General features: G+C 36.4%; 1 protein-coding gene and 1 non-coding gene across 20 annotated transcripts in view; both read right to left on the reverse strand.

Annotated features, from left to right (window-relative positions):
* Positions 1-471: 471 nt before the first annotated feature.
* SEC31A (SEC31 homolog A, COPII coat complex component) overlaps positions 472-27836 on the reverse strand; it is a 72883-nt gene continuing 45518 nt past the window's right edge. For 8 of the 19 annotated variants that reach the window (XM_027599973.2, XM_027599966.2, XM_027599969.2 and 5 more), the window contains 9 exons: positions 26515-26688; positions 22882-23008; positions 20682-21023; positions 12761-12799; positions 11134-11192; positions 9844-10107; positions 7059-7178; positions 2129-2200; positions 472-1061 (listed from right to left, as the gene is read on the reverse strand). In XM_027599973.2, coding sequence (XP_027455774.1) covers positions 882-1061; positions 2129-2200; positions 7059-7178; positions 9844-10107; positions 11134-11192; positions 12761-12799; positions 20682-21023; positions 22882-23008; positions 26515-26688 — 1377 coding nt within the window. In that variant the 3' untranslated portion in view covers positions 472-881. The remainder of the gene's footprint in view (positions 1062-2128; positions 2201-7058; positions 7179-9843; positions 10108-11133; positions 11193-12760; positions 12800-20681; positions 21024-22881; positions 23009-26514; positions 26689-27836) is intronic. The other 11 variants (XM_027599974.2, XM_027599970.2, XM_027599972.2 and 8 more) reach the window with 4 other exon arrangements.
* LOC113926059 lies at positions 3664-3770 on the reverse strand. The gene has a single exon (XR_003521144.1). It is a non-coding gene; the product is annotated as a U6 spliceosomal RNA (small nuclear RNA).

Consider the following 27836-nt stretch of genomic DNA (forward strand, 5'->3'; position numbering starts at 1 on the left):
CCAGGCGCCCCACCACTGTTTGTTCTTAAGACAAATTATAATAAAATCACTTAACAGAAAAACGGGCTGAAAAATGTCTGCCTTTGATTCAGGAGTTAGAAATTAAAGTTTTCCTTCTAAATTTAAACCTCAGAGCTCTCGGTGACTTTAAAAAGTGGATGAACAAATTTCTAAATATAAACTGGAGATAATTCAATCTGAAAACTGAAACAGAATATTGAAAACATTTATTAATACAAAAAAGTCCAATGCATTCCACAGAATGAAAACGCTCAGTCTTTTCCAACAGATATTTAAAGCTAGTGATCCCACTCTTCATTAATCTTTGCTATAATCTATGTAGCAACCTCTAGATTTAGTTATTTGTTCAGGACCTGAGTGAAGCCAAAGACACAAAAACAGGGATTAAACTAAACTCTGAGCAGCTGTTTTTTTTAAAAAAAAAAAAAAAAAGACTATATACACATAAAATAGGATTACACACTTTAATGTGATTGACATAGAGGAAGAAGGGAGGACATGAAAGAAACTTAGTTTTAGCTCTGCTTTATGCATAACCAGATGCTCCTTTTCCAGAAAGTATACTGAGGTTTTAAAAACCACATTTTATCAGAATACTTCAGGAAAACACACTATGTGTAATCCAGGAAATACACTACTTGCAGAATAGGAAAATCATCATGGGCAATAAAAGATTAAAACAAAAGAAAGCACCTGGGTTTTGAGCAGTTCTAAGGTGAGTATATCTGCAGAAATGGTGTAAATGCTCTTGACTGGCTGTTATGGAAACATGCTAATGAGGATTGGTCCATATCTTAACATTTTTTAAAGTATGTTTCTTTGGAAAAATGGCAATATGGGCTGGGAGTAAAGATGTCCTTTTAGACACCCAGCTTATTGGCCTGGGTGAGAACGACTTTGAGAACTGGCATGAAAGCGGAGGTCTCACTGAAGTTGCTGGTGCTAACTATGTGGGTGTGGATGGTCAATCCTTCTGAGTAGTTTCGCGATTCAATGCTCCTTGCAATGTTGTGTAAACCACTGATGATTGTGGGTGAAAGCTGAAATAAAGGTAGAATCAAGAGAAAAAAATTAAATTAAGGAAGAATTTCCCATAAACCCTGATATTTAAAAGGAGACTGAAACAAATATTATAAAAAAGCAAATAAACCATTTAGCTTTTCTAGAAACAGTTTTTTGGACCAAGCAACTCTTTAAGTTATAAAGGAGAACCATGGCAAGATGATTAATGTAAGGAGATTATTATGAATTATGAACATGTATGAGTCAGTTAATTTTTTTATAGAAGCCAGCTTTCCTCCCCCAAGCTGAAATGCTAATGTCTTTCTCCACTTAAAAGAGTGTTAATTCTTCAAATATTTTAGATATAGCCTCACACCTTTTAAAACTTTTCCCACGCATATGAAGGAATTTAAAGGTTCTTAATCATTTTATCTCAACGTAAGGACCCAATGTACTCTAAAACCACGTCTACAGTAGAGACCCTAAACTTGTGGTCCACCTCCGTTCATAGGGCAGCAGCTACCATGTACTCAACTTATCAATTCTTCACTGCTTTTTGTAATCTTACCATCTCTTAAAACCATAACATCTCGTTTTTATCCCATGTCATTACTTGGATCATATGCCTATACTTCTGAGGGAAGTATTTATTTTGGATCAGTCCATGGACCACACCACTTCCACTGTTACATCAACTTTCTTTGGTTTGGTTCTCATGACATGAGTGGTTATTTTTATCTGATGGGACTGATGTGAGGAATGGAGAAGAGGAATGTTGAAATGCAGAAAATATAGCTACATATAAAATGAACAGAAGGTCAGTTACCTTAGGGCCAATACAAGGCAGATTATATTTCTACTCTTTGTTATAAGAAAAGTTAAAATTGCACGCCTATCTCACACACACACATACACACACCCTCTCTCCTATTCCCTCATCCCCAAATTTAAATGACATATAAAATTCAGTTAGAGAAAGCCCATTCTATCACTGTCATCACAATTTTGCCCCCAAATATATTACATGCTAGCACTGATGAGATGCTTATTTACTAGAAACTAGGAATAAATGATTATCATGAATCCTTTTTCCCCACAAACTTACTGTCTGTTCCCTAAGTTTATCATACAGAAACTCCAAGCGTTTGCTGGCATCATCTAGCTTCCTCTTGGTTTGCTGTAGGAGAGGAAAAACAGATGTGTTACATTTGGATACTTAACTTTTATCCAAGACCTGACCATCTCATTTCACTAACCCTTACACTCCCGATGCTGAACAGCTTCATTTTATAAAGAAATGGAGGCAACTATGACTCAGAAACTTGAACAGACCATTAGGACAGAGTTCAGTAACCTATTAACGGGGAAGGGTAGGAGGATAAGGGGCTTCCTTCTGGAGTGCAAACTGGAGTAGTGGTTGGATTTCACATGGACTGTCAGCTCATTTGACAAGGTGTGTGCATGTATAATTGCACTATACACAAGCAACAGGAAGGGCCATCTGGAGGCAGCAGTGGGTCACTGTATTACAGAAAAGAGGATCTAAGGACAGCTATTTACAATGGCAGCAAACACAGAAGTGAACTGGAATCTTACTGTAACCTTTCAAAAATATTACTTATATACTCAGTCACATTAATATGTTTATTAATCCTGCTTCTGAGCTTTCTTTATTCTTTCTTTTTTTTTTTTTTTTAAGTAGGATCCATGCCCAGGTGGAGTCCAACGTGGGGCTTGAACTCATGACCCCCGAGATCAAGACCTGAGCTGAGATCAAGAGTTGGATGCTTAACTGATGGGGCAACCCAGGTGAGGAAGAAACCCTCTTTCTGAGCTTTTAAAACACCAAGAAGAAGAAGAAAAAAAAAGAAAATTACCTTCTGGTGGCTTAAGATTACTAAAAGGCAAGTAGTAAAATGAGTTCTTAAATCAAGGAGTCCTCCCACATCCCAATCCTTGTTCTAGAAATATAGTGAGAGAAAACTATTCTAAAACTAAAATTAAAAGTTTCAATTACAATGTGATTAACCTAATAATGTATATTATGCAACAGCTTTAGAAATGACACTGTTTTTCAGTATTTATTGAGTGCCTACTATGTGCCATGCTTATGTCTCAGGGACCTCAAATTCTATTGGGTGGGAAAAAGATACTAAATAAACAGTATGTTGTAGATGAGATGGTGATGAATGCCATGAGGAAAGACTTAACAGAGTGAGGGGCTAGAAGTATTAGGAGTATGAGGTAGTAAAGAAAGGCCACATAGCTACTGGGACATTTGAGAAACCTGGAACAAGGGTGGAGTGAGTAATGCAGTTATGTGGGGAAAGATTCCACGCAGAAGGAGCAGCAAGTACAAAGCTGTCGATGCTGACATGCTCTTGGTATGTTGGAGGAAGGAATGTCAATCCATCAAAAGAGAAAGGAAAAGCTCTGAATATTTCCCCATGGAGATGATGTTAGCTGTGAGTTTTTCATATACAGCTTTTATTATGTTGAAGTATGTTCCCTCTATACCTACTTTGTTGAGGGTTTTTATCAGGAATGGATTTTGTACTTTGTCAAATGCTTTTTCTGCATCTATTGAAATGACCATGTAGGTTTTTATCCTTTCTCTGCTGGATGTGATGCATCACTTTGATTGGTCTGTGAATATTCACAAATTTGTCTGTCATCCTTGTGCAGGGACCATGCTAATCTTCTCTATATTGGTCCAATTTTAGTATATGTGCTGCTGAAGTAAGCAATTAATTGATCTTTGAATACTGAACCAGCCTCGCATCCCAAGCATAAATCCCACTTGACTGTGGTGAATAATTTTTTGTTTGTTGGTGAATGATTTTCTTTTAAAGATTTATTTATTTATTTGAGAGAGAGCAAGCACGTGAGTGGGGGGAGGGGCAGAGAGAAAGGGAGAGAGAATCTCAAGCAGACTCTGCACTGAGCACAGAGCCTGATGTGGGGCTCGATCTCATGACCCCAATATCATGACCTGAGATGAAACCAAGAGTCAGAAGCTCAACCGATTGAGCTACCCAGGTGCTCCTGTGAATGACTTTTTTAACGTATCAATATACCAATAGCATTTTTCATAGAACTAGAACAAATAATCCTGTAATTTGTATGGAACCATAAAAGACCCCAAATAGCCAGAGCAATCTTGAAAAAGAACAGCAAAGATGAAGGTGTCACAATTCTGTACTTCAAATTATATTACAAAGCTGTAGTAATCAAGACAGTATGATACTGGCACAAAAATAGACACACAGATCAATGAAACAGAATAGAAAATCCAGAAATAAACTCACAATTATATGGTCAAATAATCTTCGACAAAGGAGGCAAGAATACCCAATGGGAAAAAGACAGTCTTTTTAACAAATGGTGTTAGGAAAACTGGACAGCTACATGCAAAAGAATGAAACTGGACCACTTTCTCACACTATACACAAAAATAAACTCAAAATGGATTAAAGACCTAAATATAAGACAGGAAACCATAAAAATCCTAGAAGAGAACACAGGCAGTAATTTCTCTGACATTAGCCATAGCAACATTTTTCTAGATATGTCTCCTCAAAGGAAATAAAAAGCAAAAATAAACTACTGGGACTACATCAGAATAAAAAGCTTCTGCACAGCAAAGGAAACAATAAACAAAACTGAAAGGCAATGTACTGAATGGGAGAAGATATTTGCAAATGACATATCCAGTAAAGGGTTAGTATCTAAAATATATAAAGAACTGCCAAAAAATAATCCAATTAAAAAATGGGCAGAAGACATGAATGACATTTCTCCAAAGAAGACATACAGGTGGTCAGTAGACAAATGAAAAGATGCTCAATATCACTCATCATCAGGGAAATACAAATCAAAACTACAATGAAGTATCACCTCACATCTGTCAGAATGGCTAAAATCAACAACACAAGAAACAACATAGTGTTGGTGAGGATATGCAGAAAGGGGAACCCTCTTGCACTATTAGTAGGAATGCAAACTGGTGTAGCCACTCTGGAAAACAGTATGGAGGTTCCTCAAAAAGTTAAAAATAGAACTACCCTATGATCCAGCAAGCGTACTACTGAGTACTTACCCCCAAAATACAAAAACACTAATTCAAAGAGATACATATACCCCTATGTTTATTGTAGCATTATTTACAATAGCCAAACTATGGAAGCAACCCAGTATCCATTGATAGATGAATGGATAAAGAAGATGTGGTATATATACACAACAGAGTATCATTCAGTCATAAAAAGAATGAAATTTTGCCATTTGCAACAACATGGATGGAGCTAGAGAGTATAATGCTAAATACATTAAGTCATTCAGAGAAAGACAAATATATGATTTCACTCACATTTGGAATTTAAGAAACAGAATAAACTACCAAAGGAAAAAAAAAGAGAGAGAGACAAACTAAGGAACAGACTCTAAACTACAGAGAAGAATATGATCGTTCCCAGAAGGCAGGTGGATGGAAGGATGGGTGAAATAGGTGATGGGGATTAATGAGTGCGCTTATCATGATGAGCACTCAGTACTGTACAAAATTGTTGAAGCACTGTATTATATACCTGGAATGAATTAAAAAAAAAAAAGAGAAGAAGAGAGAGAAAGAGATGAAGATATCAAGCATAACATCACAAACTAAGTCATGCTGCAAAATTACCTTGTGTTGTCTGGACATAACTTAAGTGAAAATACGTATTACAGCCATATTGTAAAAATGATTCCAGCTATTGATGAAACGGATTTGTGTGGAGGAGAACCCTGATAGTCCCTGCTCAAAGTTAATCTCATCTAGCTACCAGCAGGAGCGCTACCCCAGGGGCAGAGTCAGTTGGGCAGGATAGGATATTAGGACTTTCTCCCCTAACTGGTTACAGAAATTACAGGAACAGTTTGTCTTTTGTGGTTCTCTTCTGCCCAGGGCTCCTGTGGACCCAGAAGGAAGATGATATGTTGACCTAGAGGAGTTTAAACTCAACAAAAATTTATTGAGCTGGGCTGTGTACTACGTGTCTTCTCAACCTCTCTATACTGACTCATGCCTGAAGGAGGGCTGGAGTTTTCCTTCATTTTTATTAGGACTCTTCTATTTTTGAATGACTGTGTCCTATTTAGAGGTGTTCACAGGGGACAGTGTATGCCAGGCTATCTGCTTCATCTGCTCTCTGTTCCTCACTCAGTGTTTCCATCACTTCCAGAATGCTAGGCACGACGCTAACCTTTCCCTGCCTCTGCTTTCCTGACACATTTAGTACAGGGAATAGCCTTCTAAAGGACCAGCAGAAAGCTGCACATATTAATACTTAATGTTTGATGAAACAACAAATTCCAGAAGCTATTTTTCAAGCAGACAAGTGGCCAGTGGCTAAATAAACATATTCAATGTTTACTGGCAGAAATTGAGATTTCATCTAAAACAAGACCAGCTTTGTTGGATTTTTGTTGTTGCCAATATACACAGGCATCCTCTCAATAAACTAAGTAAAATCAGTTGCTTTAACTGTGAATATGACTCTAGACTCTAAAACAATTATTTTTAAGATCTTTGCAAAGTTACGTATGATTATCTACTTTTAAAAGCTTTGATCTAAGCTCAGAAAGAAAGCCCAAACCTCAATTTCTTACATACCACCATTCTGTTCTATTTATGTGCCAAACACGAGGTTTGCTACTGAGGCAGTGCAGCATAGTGAGTGAGAGCATAAATTCTGGACCTAAGCTGGGTTTGAATTCTGGCTCTGACCTTGGGTGTTACTTAACAGCTTTTTGCTTACTTTAGTTGTCTGTAAAATAAAGATAACAAATTTACCTACCATGGGGTTGTTGTGAGGATTAAATATTTACATATAAAAGAAATTAAATACATTTTTATATGTAAAGCAAACTATGTAAGTGCTAGTTTTATTACTATTGTACAAACTTCTAAAGTATATCTTGTAAGACTTCATGCAATTACACAAGAGCTCCATAAGTGATTATTTTAAATAAGCAAAATATGAGAAAAAAATACATACAGGATCTGTGGCTGAAGAGAGGCAGCGCTGAATAAGATCCTCAAATGTGGTCTTTAGAATGAGGTGCTCATCTGGAATAGGTTTCTTGGTAATTTTTTCTGTTGGCAAAGACTGCACATGCTGGAAGAAATAATACCATAAAATGACCAGAAATGACCAGAAACTATACACAAAGCCCTGAAACTCTGTGATAAAGAGAAACCAACTAACTACCTTGTAGATAGGCTGTTAAAATCAAATGACAAATTAACATGTGAAATCCCTTGGGGATAAGTAAAAATGAAAATCAGATATTCAGTAGAAGGTACAGGCTTCTACAGCTTTGATTTTCAAAAACAGAACTGGATATAAAGAATTTGGTCAATTATGGAACATATGTTGGTTACTACTGTATGTATCTGGTGGGAATAGACAGCAGACCTACGATGCCAGTAGGAAATAAAAAGAACAAGGCATTTACAAAGCTGGCTAGAGTGGCTACTTGCTCTGCTTGTTGGCTCATTTGTTTATCTTGGCATTCTTCTATTCTTTGGTTTACTCTTGAAGGTTGGTAACTGGTCTATCATCAAACTGCAAGATTTTTTTTTTTAAGATTTTATTTATTTATTTGAGAGAGAGCAAGCGTGAGAGAGAGCACAAGTAGGGGGAGGGGCAAAGGCAGAGGGAGAAGCAGGCTCTCCACTGAGCAGGGAGCCTGACGTGGGGCTCGATCCCAGGACCCTGAGAACATTACCTGAGCCAAAGGCAGCCGCTTAACTGAGCCACCCAGGTGCCCCCAAACTGCCACAATTAAGTCAAAAGCTGGGATATAAGAGACCATGATGTTACTGAATGTATAGATGGAAAGACAAAGAAGGAATGTTTGTTTTTAAAGTTCTGATTTATTAGTTCATTCATTCAAAAATATTAGGCAATTATGTGCTAGGCACTGACTGTGTATTTGTGAGCCAATTCAGAAATGATCTCAACTCTCTGGCAATTTACTAGGCTAAAAGAAGAAAAAGAAAGTTTTAAAGTGTCATAAAAAAAAGTACATTTACTATCTTAATGAAAGATGTTACTTGAAAAAAAAGTAAAAAAATAAAATGCCATCAATACATGTTAAGATAGCAACTGTATTGCTATTTAATTGCTAATAAGTTAACAGTAATGGAACCAACAGATAATATAACTAGAATTTAACTGAGGGGAAAGCTCTCTCCAGGAAATTATATCAGAAGGACAAGTAGGAGTTAATGAGTTAAATAAGAAAGGAAAAGCATTCCGGGTAGAGGAAGAACATGTACAAAGGAAGGATCATGATACGGGGGACGAAAAGGAGGCCAGTGTAGCTGGAACAGAGAGACAGCAAGGAGGAGTAAGAAGCTGAGGGCTTCCAGACAATGTTAAATACTTTGGTCTTTATCCTCAGAGCAATGCTTTAAACAGAGAGGAGACAAGACCACATAGATGGATCAAAGGCAGACTAATTAGAGGATCCTGCTCTGCTGAAAATTGGGGATGAAGGCAGCATAGATTAGACTGGAAGTGTAGACCAAGGATTTGAGAGAGATTTTAAAATAGTATCAACAAAATTTAGGGATAGATTTGAAAGTGGGATTAAAGGAAAAGAGTATAAAGATGATTCTCAGGTTTTCGGCTAGATTAAATAGGAAGGATTATGGTGCCATTCACTGAAACAGGAAACATCAAGTTTTTGAAGGCCAGGTTTGGGAGGGCTATAAGGGTTTAAGGGGTATAAGGCTTCAGAAATGTTGAGTGTGAGGTGCCTCGGAGACATCGAGGTAGGCAGGTAGCTGGATGTAATGGCCTGTCTGAACACATACATCTTGTGCAGCATTCCCTTCCGATGGTAACTGAGTTTCTGGTATAGATGAGTAAAGCATGAACACCCCAGGTCTAAACAAAAGTGAATGGCTGGGTAGCTTCCCAAACTAGCATAGACTTGTAATCATAAAAAAAAATTAACAATGCATCTTTATAATTTATAGTCCTGTGGAAAAAAAGTCAGTTCTCCCACTTCCATCAAAACACTGGTTTTTATAATTCAGAAGTTCCTTAGGCAGAACTATCTATTAATATGAAAGCATACCCTTGTGATAGAGATACATCTTTATAAATTTGACTTTAGTGAATCAAAGACAAAACCAGAACTAGTTTTATACTTTGGGCAGGGATTTGTTTCATCTTCTTATGTTAATTTTGACCCAAGCTCTTCACTTTTCATGAACAGATCAAAATGTTTATCTTTGTATGTCTAAGTCAATTACATGTGATATTTTTATCATCTAGAACCCTGCCAACTAGCTGTACGTGAAAAGCAAGTACAAATTTACATCTCCATCTGAAGGTATGCTGTATATTATTAGCTCTTACACATACACAAGAAAAGATATAACTCATTACATTTTTATTTTATATTTTAAAGGGAAAAACCTCTGGAAATAGCTTCTGCTTAGCAAGCCTGGCTGGAAATATGGATTCAACTGATCTAAAATTATGGCTACGGATTAGGTCAAATGAAATACTGCAATTGTCAAGTTAGTGTAAACATACACTAGCAAATATATGAGCCTCTTCTAGAAAGTTTACGGCCATGTAATTGAAAAATATCTATGCATGATCGATCTTAAAAAAAGGGTTACTATTTTTTATTTAGGTTGTCTTAATTGAAACCAAATTTAGATGTTCATTAGTAAAGGTGTAAACATCAAAGTTAACACATTAAAAAAATGAACTGAAATAGAGCCATCTCCCCATTCCACTTATGCAGATTTACTGTTACCTGGATTGTATTTCCAATAGGAGCCCCTGGGGCGCCTTCAATATTGGGCTTGGAGAAAGATGGTGGCATGCCTGGTTGACTGAGGGGTTGTTGTATGCCATGGAAGGTCTGGCCACCTGCAAGATGTGGCTGTGGAAATGAAGCTTGGCTTGACAGAGGTACGGGAGCTGAAGGCTGTTGCGGCAGCATCTGTGACTGGGGGTCACCCAAAGGGTTCATGATTGGTGATGTGATGGGAACAGGAGGCATAAAGTTTTCAGGCATCTTTTAAAAGACAGAAATAAGAGACACCAAGCATAAGAAAAAGAGTATCATTTACTCACCTTTAAATAAGGTTAACATTAAAAAAAAAAAATAGAATACTTTTTTCAAATGAAATCTTATGCAGAATTCTAGAGTAAAACATAAAAGTAGAGCTAATCTGGCTAAGAACGATAGAGAGCTCAAAACTGGACCTCTGTTTCCCCTTTGTCTTCCACACTTCCTCTCATATGGGGAGCCAAAACAGGCGTTTTGAAAGAGGATGTTAAAGTCTAGAGGATTATATCTAGCCATAGTGGAATCAGATACGCCAAATGTGTGTTTGTATTTAATGTGATCACGATGTAATACTCTTCCTAGATTACTAAGTGGATATTACCTGTCAATTCAATCATATTAAAAGTAGTAGATTAAATTTCTAATTATTACTAACCTAAATTTTGGGTTTTTTTGACCATTAAGTGCTCCCAATTTTATTGTTATGACCTCTCATTACTATATAAGGAAAAGAAATCACCAGAAGTTAAAAACAAAACGTAGAAATGTTTGGGAAGAAAGAAGGAGAGAAGAATCTTATCTTGTGCTCCAACAGCTCTCAACAGTTACTGACAGTTAAACAGTGCTCAACTATAAGGTTATTTCTTCATTCATACTATGTGATAGACAAAACAGTCCAAAATATAATTACCAAATTCATGACTACTGTTGGAAACAAAAGATCAAAGTAACCCCAAAAAGAAAAAAAATCATTGAAAAATTTTGTTTCCTACTCTTTGAAAGAGACCTGTTGGGAATTTACATCTTGTCTTCTAATGGGAATTAAATTCACACCACCATATTGTTGTGTTTTTTTTTTTTAACTTTCTTTCCTTCCCTTCATGGAATAGAAGATGCAAGCTGAAGTACACTTAAACCTATCAATCAGTAAGCTTTGCTTTTAAAAGGACCAGTGAAGGATAGTGTGTTCCAGGTGGCTTTGTGATTAGTAGAACATCTGCAGGCAACTGGATGGACAGCTTTTTCTAGTACCTTCTTCTTCTTAGGTACTCTGTTCAAAGCTGGAGGATCATTCCAACCATTCTGAGGACCTATAACAGATAATAAAGGGCATTTTCCTTTAGAATTCTGAAAAGAAGAAAACTCAATTGTATCCATCTTATAATACCTTCAAATTCTGCCTTAACCCCGAGGACAACTCACAAAAGTTTTACCAGCTGAGCTTTGGGGATCACTCTGAAGCCCTGGATCCTCAAACTCATTCCCTCAAATATTCACAAGGCCTTGGCTTACCAGGCAAGATAACTTGATATTATTTCCATTTAAAGTGAAAGAGCTGTACTAAATTTAGGGACAGTGAAGTCTTCATGTCTATATAGATGTATAATCTTCAAAGATCAGTTAGAAATTTTCTCTTAATAAAGAAAAAATAAATCACCTGAGTCTGCTAAAAAATAAAAAAAACCTACTTTTGCTATATTCAGCATACAGAAAAGAATAAAAGTGACAATCTCCTATTTCCCAAGAGAGCAATTCAATATAAGCAAAATCATCCATATGGCAGAAACACTGTTAAAAAAAAGGTCTCAACTACACAATACTGCAATTTCACCATCTTTGCCTTAGGAATTATTTATAAAGTAGAAAGCATTTAAGTATCTGTGATAAGATTTTTTTAATGCCACACACAAAAAATTTCAGGTTGGCAGCAAATAGAAAATTAAATTACTGTCAACTTTAGTAAATTTCCCCTAAAAATCCCCCAAAACCCTTCATCTCAAAGTGAAAAACAGACATCAGTAGCAGAATTCATTAAGTACTTTAATGCCAGTATCTTTAAAGAAAACATGCCAGAAATAAAGATAGGATAATTTTAAAATCAAAATGTAATCATTTTAAATTTCATTGATTTTTGTGTATGTTTATAGTTAAAGCAAAAATATTGCTCCTCTTTCAACAAATTAGACATTCTTTCAGAATTTTACCTTTTACTTGTTTTACTGATATCCATATTAAATCACACAAAATTGCTTAGCAGACCAAAGAACCTGTGATCCATACATAATGCCACAGAAATTTTTTAAAAAACTAGATCTTCCAACAGCATGTATTCATTTGCCTTTTTTAAAGTTTACTTATTTTTTTTAGTAAAGTGGCTCAAACTCATGACCCTGAAAGTAAGAGTCATGTGTCCTTCTGAGCCAGCCAGGTATCCTTCATTTGCCTTTTTAATTTTCTACAGGTTTGCTAAGAAACAGACTGCCAAATGAGCTTCAAAACACTCAAGAGCTAATCACAAAATATTAAGCTACATGCTGCTGTTTAACAAATTCTCAAAGTTCTGATCATAGGTAGAGAATCATTCAAATCTCTCATCATGTTCTAATCTTACTCCTATCTAAGACAATCTTGATATAGTCATTGTCTTTATGATTATGTAAAATAGACGACTTTAATGATTTAAAGCTACTGTGTCACCATGTTAATTCAATCAGTTCTAAGATTTGATTTGATTAAGAAGTCAAATTAAAAAAATGATACTGATCAGATTTAGAATATCATCAACTTTGAGGTTCACATGCATTATTGTGAATGGTCATTCATTAACTATATTCAATGACTGAAAAATTTCCAAAGATATATTTTATAACCAATTCACCTTCCAACATAGGTGCCTGGTCTTGCATAGATTGATTTTCTGTAGACAAAATGTAAAAGTCACTTAAACAGCATTAGCATCAAAAACATTCTAAACTCTATTTCTCATTTTGTAATTGCTTCTCCCTCCATCAACCCAAAAAGGAAAAAACTAATTTTATAAGGGGAAAAAAAACTTCTTTTTAATCAAGTCATGTGAAATGTCTTCTATCTAATTAAGAAAATCAGTTTTTGGGTAAATCAAATTCATTTAGGTTGTGTCAGATCCAATTAACTTTTTTTTTTTTTAAAGATTTTATTTATTTATTTGACAGACAGAGACACAGTGAGAGAGGGAATACAAGCAGGGGGAGTGGGAGAGGGAGAAGCAAGCTTCCCGCCGAGCAGGGAGCCCGATTACGGGGCTCGATTCCAGGACCTGGAATCATGACCTGAGCCGAAGGCAAATGCCTAACGACTGAGCCACCCAGGCACCCCTCCAATTAACTCTTAAACATCACTTTTTTCTCTTACTGTGCTGTTTAAGAAAAAAATTTTGTTCCTGCCTATTTAAAATAGTATTTCCCTGTTTGCATGGATTTTTTTTCCTACTATTTGATCAATAACATCACTGGTGGGGGGAGCATTTAGCACTAGTTAAAGCTGTCAATCAAAATCAGCTGAGGATTTTGTTAAAATGCAGATTCTAATTCACTGTGTATAGGGAAGGGCCTGAGATTCTATTGTTCCAGCTAGCTCCCAAGTAATGCCAATGCTGCTTGCTGGTCAAAGCCCTCTTTTAGTACGGATTTAAAGAAAAATGGGAGGCCTTCTACACTGTCCTGTAGACATCAGCGCTGTACTTGTTAAAGATAAGAATGTCAATCTTAGCAAGGTGGTGCCACTTTACTGCCAGATTTGGGAGGCTGCATCCTGATGAAACTGTAATTTCATGTAATTCATGTCACACCATGAATATAAGCATAAATGACAATAGGCCCAGTAAATATGTAACCATCTTATATGGTCTTTTCTGTAAAAATATATGGATTTGCAGACTGTTTAGCACAAGCTTTCCAGAAACCACTACTTAAGAGAATGGAAGTTTCTGGCAGTGGACAAGAGGAAAAAAGGCTGAAAACTAACACAGCAATGCCAAAAGGATCAGATATTCAGGGTCAGGCCAGGCCCAGCCTCAAATCAAAAGTATGCAGTGGAGGTACATTATATATTATATGCACATGTAACTTATAGAACAAGCCAACTTCTTCATCAAGGGCTTAACTAAAGAAAGAAGTGATCGAGGATTTCCTATTTTTTATAAGTGATTTCCTATTTTTGTCTTGCCTTGCACGACGACTTTACAACCTAATTCCCCATGCAAGATACAACCTCATAGCACTACTGTCAGTAAAGCCTTGGGAGTCACTGTGTGTGCGTTATTACAGAGGACTGACGTGATGCACAACTACTGATGTACTCTCTAGCATAAGACTTCCACTTCTGGGCGGAGGGAGCCCGTATATTACAAAACCTAAAGTACCAGAAATACCTTGACCTTGACCCTTTTCTTCTAGAACATAGTTTCAACAACATGCCTACTCTCCTGGCCCAGGAGAGGCAGGAGGAGGAGAGCAGTCTCCCCTCTAACTTCTCATGGCAGTGACTCAAGCCCTGGGAATTGAAGCCTGGGAGGGTATCCTGAGATTTCACAATCAGCACACTATTAGCACAAAAAAGTTTCTGGAGCAACTTCACAGGACCCTTTGGTAAAATGACTCTAAATTTGTAATGAAATCAAATCAAATTCAAAACTAGGAATGACACTTCATCAAAATCAGAAACAAAAAGACTCACAACAGGAATGGATAGCCAATGAGCTAGCTCACATAACTCGAGGGTACAGATGTCTTGTTGGGTAGAAAGTAACAGTTGTACAATAATCAAAGTTCTCCCTCAAAATATATGTCTGACTCCTCCCAACCTCAAACCATGTAATATATTTAGCCCAGATAATCCTTGTTCAAATCTCTTATCAATTTAGTGCAGTTTTGTCTCAGGTATAACTCTAACCCTTTTCAATCTTTTTGCTTTTATGTCTTTAAATTGACTGTTTAAATATGACTTTTTAAAAACACAATTAAATTGACCTCTGTAAATACACTTTAATAGCCACATTAGGTAAAGCAAGCTACATGAACAACAAGAATATCTCTAAGAAACAGTATTATAGATGTGCAAAATGATACTCTTGGTCAGCATTTTAAAATTTCAACACCGCATAGTCATTTAGAAAAATCAATACAGCATAGTCTAATCTTGGACATAATTCTCTCATAAAACTGTAAAGAAAGATAATTTTTTTTACTCTTTCCCAAAAAAACTATAAAATGATGATAAATCTTACTTTTTTTAGAACATGACATGGACTCTAAAGGGCATGAAAAAAATGGTTCATGGTGTAATGTTAGGAAAACCTGTAAGAGGAGTGCCTGGGTGACTCGGTTAAACGTGTGACTCTTGATTTTGGCTCAGGTCATGATCTCATGGTGGTGAGATCGAGCCCCATGATGAAACTCATGCTGGGCATGGAGTCTGCTTAAGATTCTCTCTCTCCCCCTCCCCACCCCGGCTTGTGCTCTCTTACACTCTCCCTCTCTCTCAAAAAAACCCCAACCAACTGTAAGATGTAAAATGGTATGTGTGTGTATTATGATCTCAATTCTTGAAAAATACAAGCACACAATGAGATACTAGTTCTTACCCATTAGAATGGCTAGAATCAAAAAAATAGAAAACAGTAAGGGTTGGTGTAGATGTGGAAAACAGTATGATTGTTCCTCAAAAAATTAAATACTGAATTAAATATTGAATTTGATCCAGTAATTCCATTTCTGGGTATATACCCAAAAGAACTGAAAGCAAAGACTTTAACAGATATTTGTATATCCATGTTCAAGTAGCATTATTTACAATAGCTAAAATGCCCATGTGCAGATGAATGGATAAACAAAATGTGGTATATATATATATATATACAGTGAAATATTATTCAGCTTTTTTAAAGAGGAAAGTTCTGATACATGCTACAACATGGATGAATCTTGGAGAGAGTGAAATAAGCCAGTCACAAAAGAACAAATATTGTGATTCTACTTATACGAGATACCTAGAGTGGTCAAATTCACAGAGACAGAGAGTAGAACAGTGGTTACCAGGGGATGGGGGAAATAGGGAGTTATTTAATGGTTACATCGTTTCAGTGTGGGATGACAAAAAAGTTCTGGAGACAGTGTGATGGTTTTCCAGCAATGTGAATGTACTTAATGTCACTGAACTATATATACTTAAAAATGGTTAAAATGGTAAATTTTATGTCAGTATATTTTACCACATTAAAAAATATATATATATTTTAAAGATTTTATTTATTTATTTGACAGAGAGAGACACAGCAAGAGAGGGAATGAAAGCAGGGGGAGTGGGAGAGGGAGAAGCAGGCCTCCCACTGGGCAGGGAGCCCGATGTGGGGCTTGATCCCAGGACCTTGGGATCATGACCTGGGCGGAAGGCAGATGCTTAATGACTAAGCCACCCAGGTGCCCCTAAAAATATTTTTAATATATGCATACACACATACATATAGGTAAGTATATATGTGTATGAAGGGAATAAATTAAGCCTGTATTAGTGCTTATATTTGAGTGGTAGAATTACAGAAAATTTAAATTTTATTCTTTATACTATTTGGAGTCTTTAAAAATCCTACAGTGAAAAATTAATAAAAATCAAGGAAAAAATAATTTAAAAACTGAATATGGCACGGAATTGGAGGCCCTTATCCACCTTAGTGTAGGGATCAGTTCTCCACAATGTCTTTGGGGAAGGAAGAGGGAACTACTTGGTCTCACATATAGGAGTTGCAAACGATCTTTACTTGAAACCCACTTCTCAATGAGAACCTTCATAGGTATTCTTTCAAAAGCATAATGTGGGATCTATACTTTGGCTAAGATACTTCTCAGTGGATTCATGGAAAAATATTAGTGGTATGGAGACTAGGCTAGAAGACAATCTGAGACAGCATCCTTCTCAACCACGTACCTCCCCTTTCCCCTATAAGCCTAGTATGTCACATTAAAAATAAAAGGGTTGGGGTGCCTGGGTGCACAGCCAGTGAGTTAAGTGTCAGACTCTTGGTTCTGGCTCAGGTCATGATCTCATGGTGGTCGTGGGATCGAGCCCCACAACAGGCTCCATGCTCAGTGTGGAGTCTGCTTCAGATTCTTTTTCCTTCCCCTTCTTCCCTTCCCTGCTCACATGCTCTCTCTCTCTAAGAAATAAAATCTTTAAAAAACAAAAGGGTCACGGAATTAAAAATTAAAGTTTAGAAAGACATGAATCCTTGAGGTCATTTTCCAATGACACAAGATAAAACAATTATCCAAAGAAAAGTAATAAGGGGGGTTATCTTGTTTTCTTTTATTTACTTAAAAGGTTAAACCAGATACTTATAATAAATTTGAGTAAGGAATATTTATGAAAATTTAAAAAAATCTTTTTCAGGACAGTTTTGTGAAAATACATAACATTATGCCGCTTCAAGACTATTTTATGTGACAAAGCACAAGACTATATACCTAAATTAAATCTTCCATTGTTTAACAAAATCAATAACGTTCACTCAAAGACAGTTTCATGACAGCTTGAAGGTCACTTTATCAGAAAACAATTTTTTGAGTAAAATTCTAAGGCCTTCATATTTGAAAGTGCCCTTCCTTAGTAATAACATACATTAAATCAGGAGGGAGAAAAGAGTGACAGGCAGTATCCTAATTATCCTAAAGAGTAAAACAGAGAAAACTTCCTGCTTTGTGTGTTGCCACCACTGAAAGGACACTGTCCTATCCTAACTCAGGCTGTTGTTACTTTATATCTAGAACTGAGAGAGGACTGTTTTCTGACTCTGCCATGCTGTCCACAGTCTGTTTTGTAGGACCACCACTTCCACATTAACCTCCCTCAAGTACCACTTTGACCACGCCTTTCAGCAGTTCAAACCCCTTCGTAAGCACCTTTCTTCTTACTGTATGAATTATAAACTTCTTGCCCTGGCATTTAAGGCTTTCCAAAACTTGGCTCAAATATAAATTTTATGTTCCAACTTACAACAAAGCTATGTGCTGTTCACTAGAAACGTACTGTCCTTTTCTGCCTCCCTACCTCTGCTGGGACTAATTCTGATGATAGACCAAACAAGTACTCATTAAGAATTTACTGAATGAATGTTCTGATGATTGCAACATTAGTTTCTCTGAGCCTCAGGCATATAATTTTGTGGTTCACTAATAATTAACAGGCCTTGCAAATCCTAATGTCTGTCAAGAATTATCCACTAGACAAATGCAATTTCCAAGTCCTATAGAGAACCATGATATGATCTAAGACACATAAGGAAAAAGATAAAATTTTCAGTCACAATTATTTGTATACCATAAATAAAATTTTTAGAAAATAAAAAAATAAAATATGGTAAAGCTAATACCATTAATTAAAATACAGGGGGCTATTAACATGCAAGAGGGTAACAAAGCAGCTGGCTCGGTAGGTGCTGAATACTGAAAAGTGTTTGCTTCTTCTTCCTATTAGTCACTGTTTCTCCAGCCAGGTTAGAACATTCTGTTACTTTGTATATAAGCAAAGACTATCTCAAGGCCAAATACACTTTTGCTTAAGGAGAAGAAAAATAACCATGCAAATATTTAACTTAGATGAAGTAACAAATGCCTAAAACAGTGTTGTTGTATGATTTTTGTAATTCCAACATTGATAACTAACTACTTCTATCACTTACATCAGGTGTAGACCATTTGGTAAAGAATGAACTCAGGCTCTGAAGACTGAGGGACCTGGGTTTGTATCTCAACTTACAAATTCTCACCATGCAACCATGAGTTTAATTCCTAGGAAACCAAGTTTCCTCATGCCAATTAAAAAAATATATATATTTCTGTTTCTTATGGCTCTGAGAATTAAATAAGAAAATATACAGCAAATGAGGGTATATGTCCAATGCATGTTCAATAAATGATAATTCACCTCCCTATTTCCCTGCACCACTTTTAAACAGGGATTTTCTGGAACCCTAATCTTTCGATCAAGAACTCTTGGACCAGAATGGACACTGTCTTCACTCACGGAGGTTTTAGAAGATAATTTTTTGAACTCTGTAACTGCATTTCAGCACTCCTCTCTAAAATATCAACCTATTTAACGGTTTATATTAAAAGTTACAGAAATTTTATTTGTGCAGTAAAGGGTGATACAGATATTGTGTGTGTGCGTGTGTGTGATTTCTGGTATTTTGGACTTTATTTTATGTATTAGAGAAGAGAGGAGATAGGTATGTAATTCTGGATCTATAAAACTTTGTTAGAAAAAAATACTTCCTCAATAGCTCCTATTTCTTTTTTTTTTTTTTTTAAAGATTTTATTTATTTATTCATGAGAGACAGAGAGAGAGAGAGGCAGAGGGAGAAGCAGGCTCCCAAGGAGCAGGGAGCCCGATGCGGGACTCGATCCCAGGACCCTGGGATCATGACCTGAGCCGAAGGCAGACGCTTAACCATCTGAGCCACCCAGGCGCCCAATAGCTCCTATTTCATGAAAAGTATTTTCAGTAATTACAGCTACTGGTTAAAAGAAAAAATATATATGCTGGACTCCGCAGGAACAACTTCAGTATGAGGAGCAAAGCAAGATTCATTCATCTCTTTGCCCCTCTAGCTCAAAAACCAGTTATAATCTAAAAGGGAAACTATTTTCAAATACCAACAGGCACAGAGCTCTAATTCTGAGTCAGCTTTTGTGTAACCAAAGCAAATTTTACAGTCACTATCCCCAAATGTTTTAATATATTAATGCATTCAATCTTCTTCATAAGCTTATAAGTAGGTACTATTATTATTCTGAGGAAATAGGCTTGAAGAAGTTTAAGTAACTTTTCCAAGTTACATAACTAGATAGTAGTGAAGCTGGGATACAAACCCAGGAAGTCAAATTTCAAAGCCTGCATTCTTAACCAATATGGCTAGTGGTTCTTAACCCTGATTCATCAGTCCCTTTTTATAACATGATTTTGAGCCTCTATTACTATCCCAAATAAAAATCAGATAATATAACCTACCCATAAAAAATTAATGTAATGTTCTAATTGTAATATGAGATAAACCAGAATTTACAAAACATGTATTTCACCATAAAAATAATTAAAATTACGATTTTAATTAGAAAATTTTAGGCACGACTACACTATTAGACTATCTACCTATCTATCTAATCCTTGAAATTCCCAAAATGTCCGAGGGTGGTATTGCCCTAATGAAGAATCACTACACTATTGTCCACTGACTTTCTACTGTCTTAGAGATCCACTCTGTCAGAGTTTGTGTTCTCCCACTTTTTTCCTTTAGATAAGCATATCGAGATCCCTCATTTTTATAAATAAACATAAAATTATGTAGAATCTCATTAAGACACTATACTGTTTAATCTCCACGAATGAGTCACAGGCACAAATAATTTTAAAAATTGCAAACTTCTCAGTAAGAACAGAACAAAGTTTTGCTCTAAAGAAACGTCAATTAAATCTAGTTTCATCCACCACTTATCTTGCCAATTAAGTTCTTAACACTTATTTTAAGTTCAGAGGCTGATGATACACTCAGCCTTTTGAAGTTCTGAAGCTCTCCTCATTTAGTGACTAAAGTTCATTATGGGACAATCACACTTTCAGAAATAGTTTTAGAATTTGTTATAAAAACTCCATCAACACCTCAGATTACTCTGTTTACCAAGAGTCAGACATGACTGCCCTCCACCCACCCAGGTGTTCATGAAACAATAAAGGAGGGAGCCAAACCAAACCCCTTTCAAGCGCAGACCTGTTCTTTGCGACGCAGGCAGCTCACTGGCAGCAGGCAGTGTACCTGTTGTTCCAGGAGGCAGCGCATAAGCTAAAGACGATGGTGGAGCTCCTGGTCCGCCGTGCTGGAAGGATGCTCCAGAGGAAGGGGGAGGAGGGAAAGAAGCAGCAGAGCTGGAGGTAGGTGGAGAGGCCTGGTGCTGTGTTGCATACAGCTGAGACTGCCCAGAATAGGAAGAAGCAGGAGATATGTAAGGGGTGTTAGGGTAAGCGTTTGAGGCAGAAGGAGCAACAGGCTGCTGAGGTCGATACATTGTTGACCCCCCTGTTCCGAAGGAATACTGCTGGGCTGGTTGATAAGCTACACCAAGGAGAAGAAACAGAAATTTTAATTAGTTATAAGTTTATTCAGACAGCAATAAAAAAACCCCAAAGTTATTTCATACTATGGAAATTATTTTCATCATTATTCTTATAACAATAAGCTACAACCAAATATTAACACTTCCATGTTATGCTTTTGATACCTTGGATACCCTTAAATAATACTAAGAGTCACTGGATCCAATATTTGAAATCTGCCATCTCCAGACTGCCGTTGGCTATGAAAATCTTTGAGGAACGCCTGGGTGGCTCAGTCGGTTGAGCATCTGCCTTTGGCTCAGGTCATGATCTCAGGGTCCTAGGATGGAGCTCTGTATCGGGCACCCTGCTCAGCGGGGAATCTGCTTCTCCCACTTACGCTGCCCCTCCCTCCCAACTTGTCCTCTCGCTCTCACTCTCAAATAAGTAAATAAAATCTTAAAAAAAATCTTTGAATCATCAGACCCAAGAACTACAAGACTGACCCTTTCCTGCCCCTGGGAAAAGACTGCAGCGACACCTACTAGCCCCCAGATGGAACCACGCAGGAATTACATGTTCAAAGCACTTCCCCTTACAGTAAATTATAGGGACTCTGGTGGTGGCTCAATATCTCTCCCACTGTAAGAATTGTAGGGTGAACACTATTGTTTTGAATCAAATACCTTCTCCAAATTCTGGTAATATCATCAGCTACTCAAACTGTGATTTTGAGCATAGTTCCAGATTAAAAGCCAACTCTCTATGGTCCCTGACAAAATAATTACTATACAATATTTTATATACTGTGCACAGTTGGTTAGTAAGCCTTCAGGCAGCCAACTAACATTCTGATGCAAAGATCTGAACCCAAATTAGAGAATGCTATCACATTCTTCATGACTAGGGGTAGGTATGGACTTCTATAGAATGAATCTAATAGAACTGTACTTATTTTGCTTGGAAGAGAGCACGAGTGAAAAATTGTGTCAAATCTGTATTTATGTTAAGTAAGAACATCCATTTTAGTACAGAACAGACTTATTAGGATTAGTTCTTACTAGGCAGTGGCCTCTTGCTTTTCTAATAGTTGTTTAGTCATATAATTTTCCCCTTGGAGAATTTTATTTTTGTGGTCAATTAAATTTTAAAATAGTGGTGATATTTTCTTTCTAATAAATGTTTTCTAAAAAACAAAAGCCAAAGGTGGGTACATGTCATTATTATATATCTGTCAAAATTCATAGAATGTTCAACACCAACAGTGTACCCTAAGTTAACTATGGACTTTGGGTGATAATGATGTGTCAGTGTAGGTTCATTAACCGTAACAAATGGACCACTGGGGTGCAAGTTGTTGATAGCAGAGGAGGTTGTGCATGGGGGCAGGGAGGATACTGGAACCTTCTATACTTTCACTCAAATGTGCTATCTAAAACTGCTCTAAAATAAAGTCTGTTTCTTAAAAAGATGATATAAATGGAAAACAACAAAAACAAATGTCCCTGGGAACCATTTTTCCAAAAATGGTTTGTGTCATTTTGCTTAAAGGAAAGAATATGCAACCAAATCCTTTCAAAAATTCTGTTTTTTGTTCCTACCCAAATCATCAGACAATTCACTGTCCTTAGTAATCATTCAGGAACAGGAGCCAACTGTTCTGAATGGACTGGCACAGGAGCTGTTTCCTCGTATGCTGATTCAGGATGCTTCCTAGGGAAACCATGTCTCTCTCTCTCTCCAGTCCTACACAGAATGGTTCTTTTTTTACTTGTTAAAACTGATTTGATCATGGGTTTGGAGCTCCAAAGCGAATGGTTTCACCATTAGAATAAGACATGGGGCTGCACTAAGGACTTCAGGGTTGCACTACTTACGCTGTGGCTGTGGATAAGGTGGTACCTGGGTGTGCGTATGACCCGGAGAGGTGGGAAGCTGAGCTGTGGCAGCATTTGGGTTAACATTTCCATGCATTATGAAACCTGGAGGTGGAGGATTTTCTCCCTAGGGAATGAGAATATGATAAAAAGGAGGATTACATTTGGAACCAAGAATCTTACCCAGATGGATTTATAATCTCTGAAATGGAACTGTGTTTATTTTTCTAAAAAAAAAGAAAAAAAATTTATTGTGTAAGAAACACTGCATTTTGCACATTGTATCTTCGTTAGAACACATTCTCTGAGCAACACATTCTAAGTGATTTAAAGATTAAACAGGTCCAAAGTAATAAATGCAATGAATTGCAACAGATGCTAATAACTTCATAAAATAGTGTCAGTGATATTCATACTAAGTCACCAGGATTTTCCATCTCTACTAAATTCCATCCACTACTCCACACTTTGGAAATATAAGCATAAATGCCACAAGGGAACTTTCGCTTCTCTTCAATTTCTGCAATGCTCAAAAAACAAAGAAAGAAAAAAGAAAATCTTCAGTGAAATCAGATTTAAACCACTAGAACTTTAGTTGATATTCTTCTAGCTGAGGTCAATTTAGAACTGCAAAAGAAGGAGAGGGATAAGAAAATAAACGAATTGTCCTAAAAACTGCTTCTTGCATCCTAAAGCATTAAAATGCAATAAGCAGGCAGACAGATGGGGGGAGGATAACTTAAGAAAAGCGGCGGGGGGGCCGGGTAGAGAATATTTAACTATATATATTTAGGTGAGCGGAATTCTGCTCAAAGATGAATAATGAAGGATATACCTGTGTGTCAGAGGGAGAGGCTGCAGGTGGATGGCTGGGAAGGGCGGTAGGAGTTTTGTTACTCCAGGTAGTGACAGTAGGGGCAATTCTAACCTGAATTGAACAAAGAAATACCAATCACAGAAAATAAAAAATAAAAATGTTAAAAGAAGAAAAAAAAAAACCCCAAAAGGCAGTAATAGCCGGATGCAAAGCAAAAAGTAAGAACAGCAAGATACTATATGTTAGTCAGGCAATTGCTTTCAAGGTAGCTGGGATTCCAAAGGAAAAGCACACATTCACAATGAAACGGGGGGGGGGGGAGGCAGGAGAAAAATCAATATGAAAACCTAAATCAAAGCATAAAAAACAATGCCATTCAAGTGTCAAGAATAAGGGGAAAAAGCTAGTTCCTGTAAGTAGGTAAAGAAAGAAGACGCTGGGGGGGCGGGTAATTGAGTAAAAAAGTGATTTTGAAGCATTAATAGTATTCATGCTACTATTAGATCTGTAAATGTATTGCTATAAGCTCCCTTTTCTGGATTTTATTAGAACCACAAAAATCTTATTAGTCCCATATGAGGCTTAGAAACATACAATCAGAGAATATTAGAGACCATCCAGTCTAATCCCCACCTTTTACCATTGAGAAAACCAATGCCCAGAGAAATGAAGGGGCTTGCTGAGGTCCATACAACTAGCTGGTGACATTACTTACTAGGACTGAATCAGGCCTCCTGATTCCCAGGCCAGTATTTGCTATATACTACACCACACTGCCTACCCTAGAGTCCTGATATTTTCAAAAAAAATTTTTAAGCCATCAAAATCTTTTTTGTCAAGTAAACCTTCATAGAAACCCTTCATTCAGCATGAGATAAGCTTTAATCAAGAAAATCACTACTTAATTTACTACTGAATTTGTTTTCCTTTTCTTAAAGGATGAGACTGCTAGGTCAAAGTATAACAAAAGTTTTCCAGTGTTTTTACATCTTCCCAGAAAGACAGATAAACCCAAGGACATAAAGAGTAAATATTTTCTTTTCCCAATATAGAGGGTGTCTCACTTCAGTACCGAGACAGTGTGATTGAACTAAAGGTGCTTGAAAGTTCTAACACCAAGTTGGCCATTAACTAGCCACACAATGCTAAGAAATTCAAGCTCTAAGTCTTAAAACTGGCTTGTCACTTGACCTCTCTGCCTCTCAGTTTTTCTAGCCATTGCCTGCTTTGCCCTATGTCATAGGCTTTCTAAAACTAGTGCAATCTCCACAAGAGTGGGAAACTTAGTCTGTTTTGTTTACCAATACACCAACAGGTAGAATAAAGATAGACACTCATAGTAAAGCTCTCAAAAAAATAATTGTCAAATAAAGGAAAAAACAAATGTTAAAATCAAATGTAATCTATTCTGATTAAGTATTAATCAAAAGTACAATAGACAAAAGCACACAAATTGATTTTTTTTTTTTAGTTTTCCATGACTTTATATTTACTTTTGCTGCAATGAAATATAAAAAAGGCCTTGTTGGGACGCCTGGGTGGCTCAGTTGGTTAAGCGTCTGCCTTCAGCTCAGGTCATGATCCCAGGGTCCTAGGATCGAGTCCCGCATCGGGCTCCCTGCTCAGCGGGAAGCCTGCTTCTCCCTCTGCCTCCCACTCCCCCTACTTGTATTCGCAAGCTCTCTTGCTCTCTCTCTCTCTCTGGCAAATAAATAAATAAAATCTTAAAAAAAAAAACTTATAAAAAAAAGGCCTTGTCAATTCTATCAGTAATCTGTTGTATTTAATTTAATTAACTCATTTTTAAAATAATCTGTTGTATTTTAAAAAGGGCAGAGTACCTGCTAACTTTGTTATCAGTGAAGACCATTTTTTACTTATGAAAATGTACTTTCCATTTAAGAACATGAAGGCTATCTGCGGGTCCAGAAATATAGTTTTTACATAAAATAGTAAAAGACAGTAAGATGCCACATTTTATGCCACTAACCGTTTGGTAATTTTAGTTAAATAAATTAATTAAAAAATATTTAATTATCTTCATAATCCCCATGACCTATAACTTCATACACCTTTGATCATTCTCTAATATCCAAGTTGTCCAAAAAAAAGTGCATTCTAGGAGCGCCTGGGTGGCTCAGTTGGTTAAGTGTCTGCCTTTGGCTCAGGTCATAATCCTGGGGTCCTGGGATCGAGCTCCGCATCGGGCTCCCTGCTTAGCGGGGAGTCTGCTTCTCCCTTTCCCTCCCCCTGCTGGTGCTCACTCCTTCTCTCTCTCTCCCTTTCTCCAATAAATAAATAAAATCTTTAGAAAAAAAAAGTTTATTCTGTATACTCTTTATTGTGCTGATACAGAAGACAGAGTAAACTTATAATAATGATTCAGATGAGAATACTCAAAAAAAAAAGAGTACTTTTTCTAAGAATATTTTATAATATTAACCAAATCACCCCAAAAATTGTTCCCACTACTTTACTTACAGTTTGTTGGATGAATCAAACTGTAGCAGTTTCAAGAACACATGTACGTGTGTAAGGGAAGTATGAGTGATGAGAAATAAGAAGAAATCTCCCCAGAGAGCTTAAATTAATTTACATTTAAAATATAATCTGTTTGCCTAGATTAAAGTGATCATTTAAAAAAAAAAACAACAGACCATAAATACCACTTCCAAGAATATAAAAAGAAAGACTACTAAAATAATATGTTGTCTAGTTTATCATAGCAGATTAAGGTTTCCTACCCAATAAACTAAAACCACCAATTTGAATAGAAATATATAAATGTTCTACTTAATCCAGACCGTATCACTCACATGCGGATAATATTGTTGAGCTGGAACTCTTGGCATCTGTGAGTGGCCAGCCAATGGTCCAGGCCTGCCCTTGGGAAGCTGCTGCCTCTCATAAGGAATTTTAGGTGATTCCTGTCCTGGTACAGGCTGTCCTTGTGCTCTACAAAGTCTGTCACGAAGCTGCACAATATTTGGCTAAAATAAGTAATGGAAGAAAACAAAGCAAACTGTTAGTGTTCACCCAACTATATGATAGCATGTAGCTTTTCTTCAAGTAAGCTTGATCGGTCACATGCTCCTTGTTTATATGCTGTTTTCTATATAATAGACCCTGGCACATGTGGGTTTCACATCATGGATTCTGATACTCAAGACTGATACCAAAGGTCCAAGATACATAGTGTGACTTGGAATTTAACTGAGACAGGGATTGAAATTACATCCACTATATAGTAATATGTAAGATGAGTGTCACTTATCATCTCTGCTCTTTTATATTTTCTTGTAGTCGAGTAATGCTCACAAATCATAAAAGTGTTAAAAAAAATACAACTTTTTCTTTATAGGGAAATAAGGCCCCCCAAAAGAATCAACTGCTAAAGATGGTGATGGAAGAAAATGGTGATCTGAGAAAGAGAGGAAAATTAATAAAAAAAAAAAAAGATGTTGGAAATAAGTTAAAAGAGTAAGATGTCACACTCACAGTAGCTTATGCAGATTTATAATTATACAGATCTACAATAAGTGTGAGTTGACCACATACACGTTCTAGGTATTAACAAACAACAACAAAAAATTAATGTTAAAATATTTCAGCAAGAACTGATTTTAATATCTTTAAAAATCATACATTTCTATAAATTCATTAAAGGTTTAAAGCTGTCATTTAAACTTTAAGGTATACTTTACTGCCTATTAGGGAGGAAAATTAGATACTATAATGATATCACAAAGTCTCAGAACATATTCCCCAGAAAATACTAAGGGTCTACTGAGATACATAGAAGACAGCAACTTCAAAATTGTTTATTATTACATAAAGAACGTTCTTTAAAAGTCCAAAGAAAACATGAAGAATGATGTATAGAGAATGTATGTTGTTATAAATGGTATTGAAAATAAAAAGTTTAATACTAAGGCTAGAAGATCTAAAGGTTTTAGATTAAGTTATTCTTAAAATAAAGGGTCTTATAACTTAATAATGGGATCTTATTAAGTAAAAAGGCATAAAGCTATTTTGCCAAAGTCATCATAAAGCCTATGTTTCTATTCTACCTAATATTCTCATAAAGATATAACATATAAGTATGTTCAAAACCAACTAGTCATACATCCATAATCCT

This window comes from Zalophus californianus, chromosome 2, assembly GCF_009762305.2.
Source record: "Zalophus californianus isolate mZalCal1 chromosome 2, mZalCal1.pri.v2, whole genome shotgun sequence".
Taxonomy (NCBI): domain Eukaryota; kingdom Metazoa; phylum Chordata; class Mammalia; order Carnivora; family Otariidae; genus Zalophus; species Zalophus californianus.